This window comes from Astatotilapia calliptera, chromosome 7, assembly GCF_900246225.1.
Source record: "Astatotilapia calliptera chromosome 7, fAstCal1.2, whole genome shotgun sequence".
Lineage (NCBI taxonomy): Eukaryota > Metazoa > Chordata > Actinopteri > Cichliformes > Cichlidae > Astatotilapia > Astatotilapia calliptera.
This window is the reverse complement of record NC_039308.1, coordinates 27,781,895-27,794,296: the sequence shown is the minus strand read 5'-3', so window position 1 is coordinate 27,794,296 and position 12,402 is coordinate 27,781,895. Positions and strand designations below refer to the sequence as shown.

The following is a 12,402-nucleotide window of genomic DNA, read 5'->3' as shown; positions in this document are numbered from 1 at the left end:
AATTTTCTTATTTCGTTCAAGATCATGGCTTGCTCAAGACCACTTTCTTGGAGATTTTGGCTCTGTAGCAAATAGATATCAACATCACAAAACAGCTATTTGCTTTAATATTTCACAATTTTTAAATAACGTAAAGCAGCTGCTAAAGGATTTGTCATGTTCAGGCATTATGGTAGGATGATGTTTGACAATTTACAAACATGGGTAAGAATTGTAGATCTGAGAAAATGAAAATAACTGCTGTAGTTTTTGGTTTGTTTGGTTTTTTTTTCTCGTGGGATGCTGGTAAGACTTAAACAATGTGCAACAGTCTCAGTGAAAGCAAAAAGTCATTATTTTTTAGGTGTGGTCACCAGTCAAACTTATTAAATAAACAAGCCGCATTATAATTAAATGGTCCACCAATGCTTGGGCGTGATGCCTCTTGGGAAGTGTTCAAACCGCTAAAATAAAAGATGCAGTTTGAAAGGCATTCCTTTGTAGAGAACAAGGCCTTAATTAACCTACATCAGTAATTAGGATACATTTCCACAAATTATTATTATCATCATCGTTGTTGTTGTTGTTGTTGTTTTCATTTCAAGTTTAATAAAACACCGCAGGGTGAAATTCTCCGCAGCCACCAGTTGGTGGCAGCATTGTGCCGTTTCATTGTTTACCATCAACGTCAAAAGAAGAAAGACAGGTTTTGCGGGTAGTGTGTCTGTTCACTAAAATGTAACATTATTACTGACGTGTCAGGTTAAAAGCCATCCAGATATGGCTGAACTGTGTGAACGGGGACATCGAAAGTCGGAGTGGGACTAATGGTGAGTTCTGTAACCCCGTTTCACATCACTTTAGCGGACTAGCGTGCGCATTAGCTAGCATGGCCCAACAATAACAAACGGATTGACGTGCGAGTCGGGCACGCTAGTGTGTTTAGTTTGCTGTTTTAAGGGGTTTAGTTATAAGGGAAAGATATGCGGAGAGCCTGTGGACTTAACTGAGAATGTGGTGCTGGTGGTGGTGAGATTTGAGAGCTTTTAAGGAGGTAGGGTTAGGGAATAGATGAATACACACACACACAAACGACGGTAACCCTGATCCTGTAGATATAACATAATGTCAGCACTGATTTCAGATAGAGGAGGACTTGTTTTACCATCCTAGCACACTCCCTTATAAATCCTACCTTTCCTTTTTCCATATGCAGCCTTAGCCTCCCTCAGCTTGCCTTACACCGCCAGAGGAGCCCCGAGCAAGATGCTGCTGAAGATGCCCCAGAAGCTGCTGAAGACTGCCCACTACATAGAGCTGGGCAGTTATCAGCACTGGCCGGTGCTGATACCCCAAAGGATACGACTGTACACTTACGAACAAATCCCCCTCTTCCTGAAGGAAAACCCCTACATCACAGACGGCTACAGGGCTCACCTGCCCTCCAAACTCTGCCTGAAAAGGTGCTGGGAATACTGCAAAATCAAGCTTATGCATTTCACCTCTGGCCTTTACTGTTATTTATCTTTCTTTGAGTTGCCCAACTTTGTAGATATAAATATATAGCATTACAGACCAGAAGGGGGAAAATTGAGTGATTATATCCATACATTTGCACATAAACCATGCACATGCAAACATCCTGCACATTTCTTTTGCAGTATTTTTATTCTGTCCAATGAGACGGTGAATATCTGGAGCCACCTTTTGGGTTTCCTGCTGTTCTTCTCTCTGGGAGTCAACGACCTCTTGTCTGTCCTGCCAGCTTCTGGAGCCAACAGAGAAGACTATGTCATCTACGCTATAGGACTCTTCTGTTTCCAGGTAAGTTGTGTGTATGTATGCAAGATGGTTTTTGAGCTTCCTGTGAGCTGGTTTTAATGATTTGTTTCGTCGCTGCAAAATTACAAATCACTTTCTTGATTTAAAAATAATCATCCCTCCAGTCATAACCATAGATCAATAAATGACATAATTAAATAATGTTGAAAATAGGAATAAAAATACCATAAAAACAGGATAAATGCACATGTCATTCAGATTGTAGCATTAAGCAAAAATGTATATGAAAGAGAGTGCTGTGTAAACTAGTAGCCTGCTAGTAGTTTGATTGCCTCATATTTGCATAGAGATTGAAGTTGTTCAATTGCTTTTTGTCATTGTTTGTATAGTAAACGACTAAAACTACAGTTTTGAGCTGCTCCTTATGGCTGATCACCTGAATCCATCTCACCCTATCGCTAGCATCCTACTCTGTCATGCCAATCCTCTGCATGTCATCCTCATGGCATTCTTTGCCATTGTTGCTCCCTGATCAGCAGTCTATGGCCCAAGCTGATTCTAAAGTCTTTTCTCTTTCCTGCATTTAGTTAAAGAGAGGGCTGTTCACTATTTATTTGCTTCAAGTATAACACTCAGCTTCACTCGTCGTCAGTGCACAAGTATGAATGCAAACGGTGACACCACCCACCAGGGCAAAGGTTGTGCAGGGAGTCAAAACTTGGCAAAAATCCACCTTAATTCCTGTGAGGGCATGTCCAGACAGTGCATTAATCAGGCAGCTGTACACTTCTCTGTGCAAAAATAAAGCACTTTCTCATGAATGTTTTCTCATGATTCTTTTCTTATTGTGCATTTTTTGTAATGAATCTTTTAGCTGGCATGAGATGTTTCTGTTTCCAGATATTGTTTGTGAAGCAGTTTTATTTTACCAGGGTAGCTTTGTGCAATTGCATGACTGAACAAACCTATTAACATAGGTTTCATGTTTCTTGCTACAGGTGCACTCAGGTCACTGCCACCTTCCCAGGTGTGTAGATAGAAGTAGCTGTGAAGTTTAGAGTTCCTGTTGACAGATAGCGGATTTTGACATTTTAGCTGTGTATTTGTTTATGTTGTAAGTTTCACTCGCAAATGGTTTGAAATCTTTTAATATAGTGAATAACTAGTCAGTGTAATTCTTATGTAGGTATAATGTACCCATGTGGTAAAGGAACACAAAGTTTTTCGTGTAGTCACAAATGTGATTAGCTTGATGGATGCATAAAAATGCTCTATACGTAAAGAAATTGTCGAAAAACATTTGCATCTGGTGCTGTGTGCTTCCCTCTCAGGTTTGCATGCTGTGTTCAGTGGGGTATCACCTGTTCTCGTGTCATCGATCGGAGAAGACTTGCCGCCGCTGGCTGGCGTTGGACTATGCAGGCATTTCTGTTGGCATCCTGGGCTGCTATGTACCTGGGATCTTCTACGCTTTCTATTGTAATGCTGTAAGCACAAACATTAGTATCAGGTTGCTGGCTAATTCCTTTTCCTTTAAGATATGAAACTGGAGATCCTCAGGCTCATATTGCGCTGTGTTTTATATTGTCTGTTACTTCCCCTGGTTGCAGTTTTGGCGGCAGGTCTACCTGCTGACAGTGCTGTCCCTGATCCTGGCCGTCTTCAGCGCTCAGGTCCACCCTCGTTACCTCAGCAATGACTGGCGTTGGATACGGATGTCAATCTTCTGTTGCGTGGCAGGTGTTGGCACGATTCCTGCCTGCCACTGGGTCTGGCTCAATGGTGGTTTCACCTCCGATGTTGTGCAGGTCAGGAAACAAAGCTTGTGCGCTGTATGTTCGCTGTATCGTTTTAGAGCTTTATTACAAGCCGTTTCTGCTGTGATGCTGTTACTATGGTTTTAACCCAGAAATGAGGATTTTCCCTGTGTACAATAAATCTTTCCTGTCTCTGTTTCAGCTGTTTCTGCCTCGAGTTATAATAATGTACTTGATTGCTGGTTCTGCCTTCCTGTTCTACGTCACCAAAATCCCTGAGCGATATTTTCCTGGTGAGTTTTGCTTGTCTGCGGCAGCATTTGTGTCTGTTTGCTTTTGGCTTTACAGAGTGAACGATTTTGATATCAACTTTTCAAGTATGCATTCACCCATCCAAATCATTGTATTCAGGCATTCCAATCATTTCTATTGCCACAGGTGTATAAAAGCAAGCACCTAGGCATGCAGACTGCTTCTACAAACATTTGTGAAAGAATGGGATGCTCTGGCCAGGTAACCTGATAGGATGCCAACTGTGGAAAAAGTCCTGTCGTGAAATTTTCTCACTATTAAAAATTCTACAGTAAACTGTTAGGAGTACAAAGTGGAAGCCAGTGGAAAAAACAGCAACTCAGCCATGAAGTGATAGCGTTATAGCTACGTAAATTAACAGAGTGGGGTCAGTTGATGCTGAGGTGCACACTGTGGAGAGGTTTCCAACTTTCTGCAGAGTCAATCGCTACAGACCTTCAAACTTCACGTGACATTCGGATGAGCTCAAGAGCCGAGCGTATAGAGCTTCACTGAAAGGGTTTTCATGGTGAGCCTTACATCACCAATCGCAATGCATAGCATCACATGCAGTGGTGCAAGTTACGCAAAAACTGGACTCTTGAGCAGTGGAAACGTGTTCTCTGGAGTGATGAATCACACTTCTCTATCTGGCAATCCATTTTCATATGAAAAGGAGCTGATCTGACCCTTCTCCGTCAGTTAAACTGTTATCATCATCATTCTGGGTATGAAGTTCCTGCTCTGAGGCTTCTCAGGCCGTAGATCTTCCTACTTTATGTCTCTTAGCCATAACTCACACGATTCACAAAACATGATCAGAAGTGGAAAATTACAATGAAAGCTACTCAGCTGTTATCCTTACCACACCTATGTGCCGATGCCCGTTCACATTAGGAACCATTTTCATGATACATGATGAAATAAGCAGCTTTAAAAGAGTGAAGTTGCTTTGAGAGTGACAGAGTACTGAAGTTGACCTTAATGGTCTTGAGACCTACAGTTAAAAAAAAGCATTTGAGGAAGTAAGCTGGGAGTATCAGAAATGTAAGATGACATGTCACAGTGTGACTGCTGCTAGATCTGGGTCGACAAACTAACCAGTAGGACAAGAAATGACACCCTGATCAACGGACACAGACTGGTACAAACTTAAGTGGAGTGGAGGAACGTAAATGTAAGTGTAAAACAAAATGTTTGCAATTCCAGCAAAGAAGGAAATCGGGTTTGTTGCAGCAGAAACTTATTTGTTTTACCATGACAGACCCGAGCGGGTATCAGGCAGTGTGGCGTACAATAAAGTTTGCTGAAGAAGATTGCTGGGATCTCGCAGTGTGCAGGCCTCTTCAGATCATGTTCATAATTCTAGACACATGGTCTGTTAAACTTCACCGCTCTGTCTTTGAAAAGAATGGTTTGATCTTCATGTGGATTATACAAAACACAATGTATGGAGGGAAAAAAGTTCCCACTAGAGGCCAAAATTGTCAGGCAATGCTCTGGATTTTCTACGAGTCTGTTCTGGGCAGTCAATATGATAAGAAAGGCACATCAATTCAACCATATGTTTTTAAATTTGTGTATATATATATATATATATATATATATATATATATATATATATATATATATATATATATATATATATATATATATAAATAAAAAAACTGGGATATTTATAATTAAAGCTATTTTGTAACTTTGTAATATATTGTATTTTTTAATTTAGTTGAGTTAGTTACTGTTCTTACTGTCTTGGAGCAGCTGGGACCACATCATTTCCTCTGGGACTAATAAAGGATTCTGATTCTGAAATGCTAAATATAAAGTGCTTTAAGCAGAAAAGAGCTGTATAGGGATCAGTCCATTTACCAGTCAAATAAACTGCTTAATGAACTTAAACAGGAAATGGTGAATTTATGCGGAAACACAAATATTAATGATTAAGAGGGTACTGTATACACCGCCATGACAACGACACACCAGACATTTCATTTTACAGTACGATGAAGCCATTAAACTCTCTGACCGCTACAGAGTACGCGTCCCATCCATCCATCTGTTATTTGTTTTCCCTTTAAACGATTGAACTTCTTTCAACAACAGTTCTACATTATGAGAATTAATAAATGCATTATATTTACACTTTATTTTTTCTTTTTCCAGGCCAGCTGAACTACCTGGGTGCCAGCCACCAGGTGTGGCACATACTTGTGGTGGCTATGTTTTACTGGTGGCATCAGACGGCTGTGTACATCATGCACTTTAGACACAGCCAGTCCTGCCCAGCGCAGACCACCGGGAGCTAAGTGAAATTCATCATGTAACTGCAATGTAAAGCTGCCTAAAAACAACACAATAATAAGAAGAACCGTATTTTTGTGACCTCTACCTTGTCAACCTAACGACAAGGTACTTCTGAGTACCGGCGGTAGAAATAAAGGGGCTTCTTTATCGTACGCCCTCCGTCACACTGTTCAACTCACCTGTGCGTACCACTCGCAGATTATCTCCCCAATCTGAAGTCCACATTAGGGATTAGAGCAGCAGCACAGCCTCAGTAAGAAATATGTCTGACACCCTTCACTGTAATTTAACTGTCCAAAATAAAATAAAATGGATGAACACATCATGTCAGCCACTGCATGCATTAAAGGAGAATGAGCGGATGTGATTACAGACAGCTGACCGATTGACACAAACATATAGCATGTCAGTAAAATGTTTGGCCACCAGGTGTCCCCAGAACAGCTTAAATTCAGCTTGAAATTAGTTCTAAACTTCTGCTGGAGGGATCGAACACTTTGGTTTTTTTAATAATGAGGCATATATAAATATGCCGAGAGGGTACCTGCATCCCACGGCTTAGCAGAGCCACTGGAGGTGGAGGTTGGTGCTGGGATTGTGTTTGCTCCCTAAGGACTGTGAGCTGATGTTAGATGTGGTCGGCCACACTAACTCAGCCCCTAAAGCACAGAAAACAGTGAGCTCTATTAGATCAATGCATGAAACTGTATTTTTTGTATTCGTAGAAAATATTTGGGTGATAAAAGCATTTTCTCATGGTTGTTTATGATTGTAGTTTTTGTACAGAAGTGTTGGTAAAAAATATCAATAGGTATTTTGAATCCTTTGAATCTTACTTCTTAGTCTGTGGGAAGAATTATTTATTTTAATTTTGTTTATTTTTTGCCTTGCTTTGTTGTTGGTTCTGTGTGAAATGTCTTGATTAAGAAGTGGGAATGACAGAAAAACCCAAGGGAGCTGAACGTTACCGTTTGGGTACTGCGAGTTACCTCTCTTTGGTAGAAACAGTCACTCAGTACTTGCAGTATTTTTTTTTTATATTTGAACACATATGTTGGGAAAAAATACTTTAAATGCTGCAAAGTTGCAAAGCCAGTATATAAAATCAAAGCTGTTGTTATCAGCTGAGAGAAACAGACTAATCTTAATGCTAAACTCATTTTTATCATTGAGATGATGGGTATATATTTTTTAGTCTTCAGTCTCATCTTACATAATTTGGGAGTCTGATTTCAGTCGTCCTGCTGTAGCTTACTCACAGTTCACCTCACTCAGCACAGCTCATCAGAGAGGTGCTAAGTGACCTGTGGTTGTCTATCTATTGCAATTGTTTGATCAAATTATAGGATTGTGCATTTATCTCTACTGGCACGCTTCCAGTTTTGATATTGTGCCCTATTGTAAAACAGATCAGCCACAACTCACAGGAGTTTTAATGTGGTGGCTGATATGAGTCTGACGAGAGGAAACGAGATCTCTTCCTTCATATTTAATTTTGAGGAAATGACGCTTTAGCAGCGGTACGTGTGACTATGAATTCACAGTTTGCTGTGAGCAGTAGCACTTAACATAACACTCAGTGATGAGCCCGGGAGGTCAGTCAACTGTAGCAGATATCTGTTATCAGCCATCAGTCCTTTTATCATGAAGCTTCTCGCAACAATGTGAGGAAAAAATACTGATAACAGCCACCTCGTTGCTTTAACAAGGCCAGTTTGATGTGTGTCAGTTTCCTTTTCTTTTTCAAATTAATGTACTTTTGGACAGTTATATGTTTTTGGTGGTTTGTATTGTTTTTGCATTATTCAATCAGGTTTGCCTTATTATCTGTTTGTACTGTAATGGCACTTCTACAATCTGTGGGTCCACAATTGAGCCTAAACTAGGACAAAATGATCAAACTGTTACACTCCAAGGCCAGTGTGGTTTTCTTTCTTTCTTTTCAGAGCACTTACTGCTGCAGTCATGACGGCAGCACTCAAAAGCACTCTGTTTTTTTTTAAGTGTCTTTATTTTGGCATTAAATGCTTGATCTGCTTGGACTGCTGTTTGGTTGTGTTTTTCCTTTGTGTGTTTTGTATGTTACTGCGGTGGCACTGACTACTGCAATGTGAAATATTTATTTCAGTGCCTATGTGAAAAGATATTTTTAAATGAATAAATGAATGAATAAAGTGCTGGGAAATCAGTTGTTTGTGAGTTTCTGTGCTTCAGTTGCTTAAAAATCCAAGCAGGTTGATGTGATTTAAGAGAGGTGCAAGATTAGCTCATTTTGGTTTGCGAGGAAGCTGCAGGTCTCATAAAAACCAGTAGTAGGCAGCATTGATTCAAATGCTTCTCATTTATGATGCAGAGTTCAGTGGAAAATGTGGATTAAATCTCGGTTTTTGTGCCTATTTCTCTCTATTCACAGTCTCCACAGGTAAAGCTCACAATGTAAGTGATTCATGTCAGTTGGCAGCTTGAAAAGTATGTTCTTGTTAAATACATGGGCATCGTGATGAGAACTGCCTGGTCAGAAGTCATGTCTCATCCTCACAGCATCAGCATAAATCCTCATTCCTTGTTGCATGACACATCAGCAGATGGGCTCACTGTGTTTATAAAGGGATGGAGATGGTCAGGAACAATACTCAGGTGTGGTGTTTAAATGATGCTGAGTTGGTACTAAGGGACCAAAAGCGTGTCAAAAAATATCCTCCACACCACTACAGCACCAGCAGCCTGAAGGGTTGATACAAGCCATGCATCGATGTTGTTGTTTATACCAAATTGTCACCCTACTATCTAAATGCTACAGGGCAAATCAAGACTCATCAGACCAGGCAACAGTTTTCCAGTCTTTTGTTGTCCAATTTTGTTGATCCTGTTTGAATTGTAGCTTCAGTTTCTGCTCTTAGCTAACAGGAGTGGCACCTGATGTGGTCTTCTGCTGCTGTAACTCATCTGCTTCAAGGTTCAGCAGGTTCTCCATTCAGAGATGCTCTTTGCATAGCTTAATTGTAACGAGTGGCTATTTAACTCATAGTTACGTCCTTATCAGCTTGAAGCAGTGTAGCCATTCTCCTCTGACCTCTGACATCACAATGCATTCATACGTCTTCCACTTTCCCACTTTAGAATTCCATCAGTGTGATGTAAATAATGTGTATTTTACGATACTACCTTGTTAGTTAGGTCTGGATTATAATTGACCCCAATTCAGCCACATTTTAACTCCGAAGGCCTCGCGTGTGGAAACTGTGGCAATGCAGACTTCAAGGGGGTTCAAAGTTATTCAATCATTGACAGGTACAAACAGACAAACTGCTTACTCTTCATTTCTTTACAGTTAATAGGTAAAAGATGGGTGTCCCATATATACTTGAACGTGTGAGTGTGCAACAGTATGATGAAGTCCTGCTGCGGTGTTATTATGAGACATAGTGTCAATATTTCAAAGTATGATCATTATGCAAGCAAATAACAACCTTGAGTGTACTACCTCATGAGCTAATGGCTGTTTGTACAGAGAAGTGTCTGCAGTGATCAGCATTTTTGGAAACGGTCAATTTTTATTTTAAGAACTTTTCATTTTAATGCCGTAGTTTGCATTATATTTCACTGTCTACAGCCTATATGTAAACGAGCTTCTTTGAGAATAAAGCTAGTTCAGTGTCTATTCTCATAATACATACCAAAAAAGACCAAATAGCTGATAGCTAGGAGAAGTCAGAGAGCCAACCCGCAGCTGAACATGAATGTAGAGGAGCTGGAAAGAGTCTCTAGTTTCAAGTTGTTTTGCACACACATCTAAAAAATACCTAAAATAGACACACAACACACAGTGTCTTATTAAAACAACATACAACATATACAACAAACACTGTATTTTCTGAGACCTCTGAGGAACATTAGCCTGCCTCAAAACCTCCTGGTGTCAAAACCTATTGGTTTACTATTAAAAAAGCTCTCTGAGCCCCTACAGGCTCCGCCTTTCTCAGGCGTCCCCCCCCCCCCCCCCCCCCGAGGGGAGTGCTGGTGAAGGAACTGACAGTACCCTAAAAATCTAGAGGAAAAAAATCCAAATTTCTGCACTAAGAAATATTGCATTTATAAAAGATATTGTGCCCTCTCAAAACAGTCATTCCATCTCGAATCATCTTTCTGTGTGACAGTTAAGATAAACCTTTGGTGGTGGGGCTCACCTCAGGGGGAGATGACATCCTCTTCCCTCCCTGAAGGACCTGTGCAGCACTCGCTGTCTCAAGAGGGCACGCAGCATCCTACGGGACTGCACACACCCAGGACACCAGGTGTTTAAGCTGCTGCCGTCTGGCAGGAGGTTCAGGCTGCTGAGGTCCCGAACAAATAGACTCAAGGACAGCTTTTACAACAGGGCAATAGCCCTGATCAATGCAAATAGCTGACCTGACTGGATACCTCCCTGGACTTTTTAAGGGGGGAGGTAACAATGTTTAAAATAATAACAATAATAATATTTATATTTATAACAAGGTGCAATAATAATTAATGTGCAATAATAACAGTGTGCAATACACATACACTTTAGTGTTAATATACTGTGTTGTGTTGTTTGTGTTGCATTGTGATGTGTCATATCGTGTCGTGTTGTGTTAAATGTAGTGCTCATTGTACTATGTATGACTGTGCAATGACAATAAAGAGTTATCGTATCTTATCTTATCTTTATTAGTCCCACAAGTGGGAAATTTGCTAACCATCTCCAATTCACCTAAACATTTTTTAGTTCAGCTTTTAAACATATATAATGATTGCTGTGAAATGTTATCTTCATGCATCAAATGCTTTTCAAATATATACTTTTATATTTTATATACTTATTTTCTCCATTGTAATTACTACCTGTAATTACTACCACCTGAAATTACATGGAAACTCCACAATGTTGTTCTATTTAGATTAGAATAACTAGTGTGATACATATTAGCTATACCCAACTATTTCTATTGCATATTTTCTGCATGTATGTGACTAAGAATGTCATATTAAAACATTTTCTCCATTTTATTTTGCATTATTGTGAAACACAACTATTTTGTTTTCTTTGTTATGCTCAATGAACAGGAATGCTTTAAATGTTTTGGTTTTTTTTCTCCCGTAGTTTAATTCCCCAATTCATTGTTTATGTACCCAGTCCCAAATTATATATTCTGAATAGTCCAGTGAAATTTTCAGGCTTTTGACTTCACAAGTATTTATGTTCAAATATTGTCTCAAATTTCAAAGGAGAAAAAAGGCCTGAAAGTGGGTGAATGGGCCTTTTAAAAAAATGAAGCTAAAATTTCACAGCAATCTGTCCCAATTAAAATAAATAAATAAATACAATTTCCAGTTTGAGATGGACTGATGCAAAGAAAATCAAAAGATTGTCAGAGTATGTACTAGCTTACCTACAACAAGCTTTTTAAGTGGTTTGAATAGCTAAAAGAAGAATTCACATTCCCTATCACAGAGCCTACATAGACTCCTACTGGCATCTTCAACTAAAGACTTAAATCTAATAAACAGGAAAGAGTTTTTAATAAAACTGCAAACTGGGAAGCAAACTAAAGTCATCTCAATATGATGTTTTTGAGTATGAATTTAAGCAATATGCTTCACATGGGAAACTAACATTAATACGGCTGTATCACAAGATAGATGACGGGTGAGCTACCAGAGGGCAGTGATGCAAGAGTTAAATAATATCTTGGAATATTTCTAACTGAAGCAATCAAGTGTACCACAGTTAAGTGGCTCAGACCTGAAGCATATATCAGATGGAACAAATAACATACTCAACGAGACTTCAAAACAATTTATCAAACGTTGGAGGCCGGTTGCCTATAGCAATCCCGACTCAGTTTGCTAATCTGAGTTAACTGACAGAAACAATACGCATAAATATGTCCTAGAAAGTTACTTACTGCTCACACATACCTGTATGCACACACCATGGTGGGGTCTCTTCCCTCTCTCTCTGGTGTTATTTTTGCTTTTTTGCAGCTATTTTTTCCAGTTTTCATCTTTATTTATTCTATTTTTTTTATCTATTGAATTTTGTATCTGTCTCTTTACTACTTGCAGAGTAAGGAGATGGGATACTTATGTATCTAACTATCCAGATAAAAACAGAGTAGATGAAACAAGAGTCTGAATTGTACACGTAAATGCATGAAGGTCTAAATTTACTGTGACTACAACCTGATTTTCCAAAAAAAGTGTCATGTGGTAAAACGTAAATAAAAGCAAAACACAGTGATTTTTAAATTCTCAAAATCCT

The 12,402-nt window shown here is 39.4% G+C and overlaps 1 protein-coding gene across 1 annotated transcript; it reads left to right on the top strand.

Moving 5' to 3' along the window:
• The first annotated feature begins 594 nt into the window (after positions 1-594).
• On the top strand, positions 595-8,262 carry LOC113025927 (progestin and adipoQ receptor family member 3-like). The gene is made up of 7 exons (XM_026174187.1): positions 595-809; positions 1,196-1,442; positions 1,641-1,803; positions 3,093-3,248; positions 3,372-3,569; positions 3,721-3,811; positions 5,976-8,262. Exons 2-7 carry the CDS (start codon positions 1,246-1,248, stop codon positions 6,116-6,118), a joined length of 948 nt encoding a protein of 315 aa, XP_026029972.1. The 5' UTR covers positions 595-809; positions 1,196-1,245; the 3' UTR covers positions 6,119-8,262.
• Positions 8,263-12,402: the final 4,140 nt, after the last annotated feature.

Bases quoted from the DNA above. Each gene is read 5' to 3' on its own strand.
- LOC113025927 (XM_026174187.1), top strand. From the start codon at position 1,246: ATGCTGCTGAAGATGCCCCAGAAGCTGCTGAAGACTGCCCACTACATA. The intron at 1,804-3,092 runs GTAAGTTGTGTG...CTTCCCTCTCAG, and splicing joins TAGGACTCTTCTGTTTCCAG to GTTTGCATGCTGTGTTCAGT. The intron at 3,249-3,371 runs GTAAGCACAAAC...CCCTGGTTGCAG, and splicing joins ACGCTTTCTATTGTAATGCT to TTTTGGCGGCAGGTCTACCT.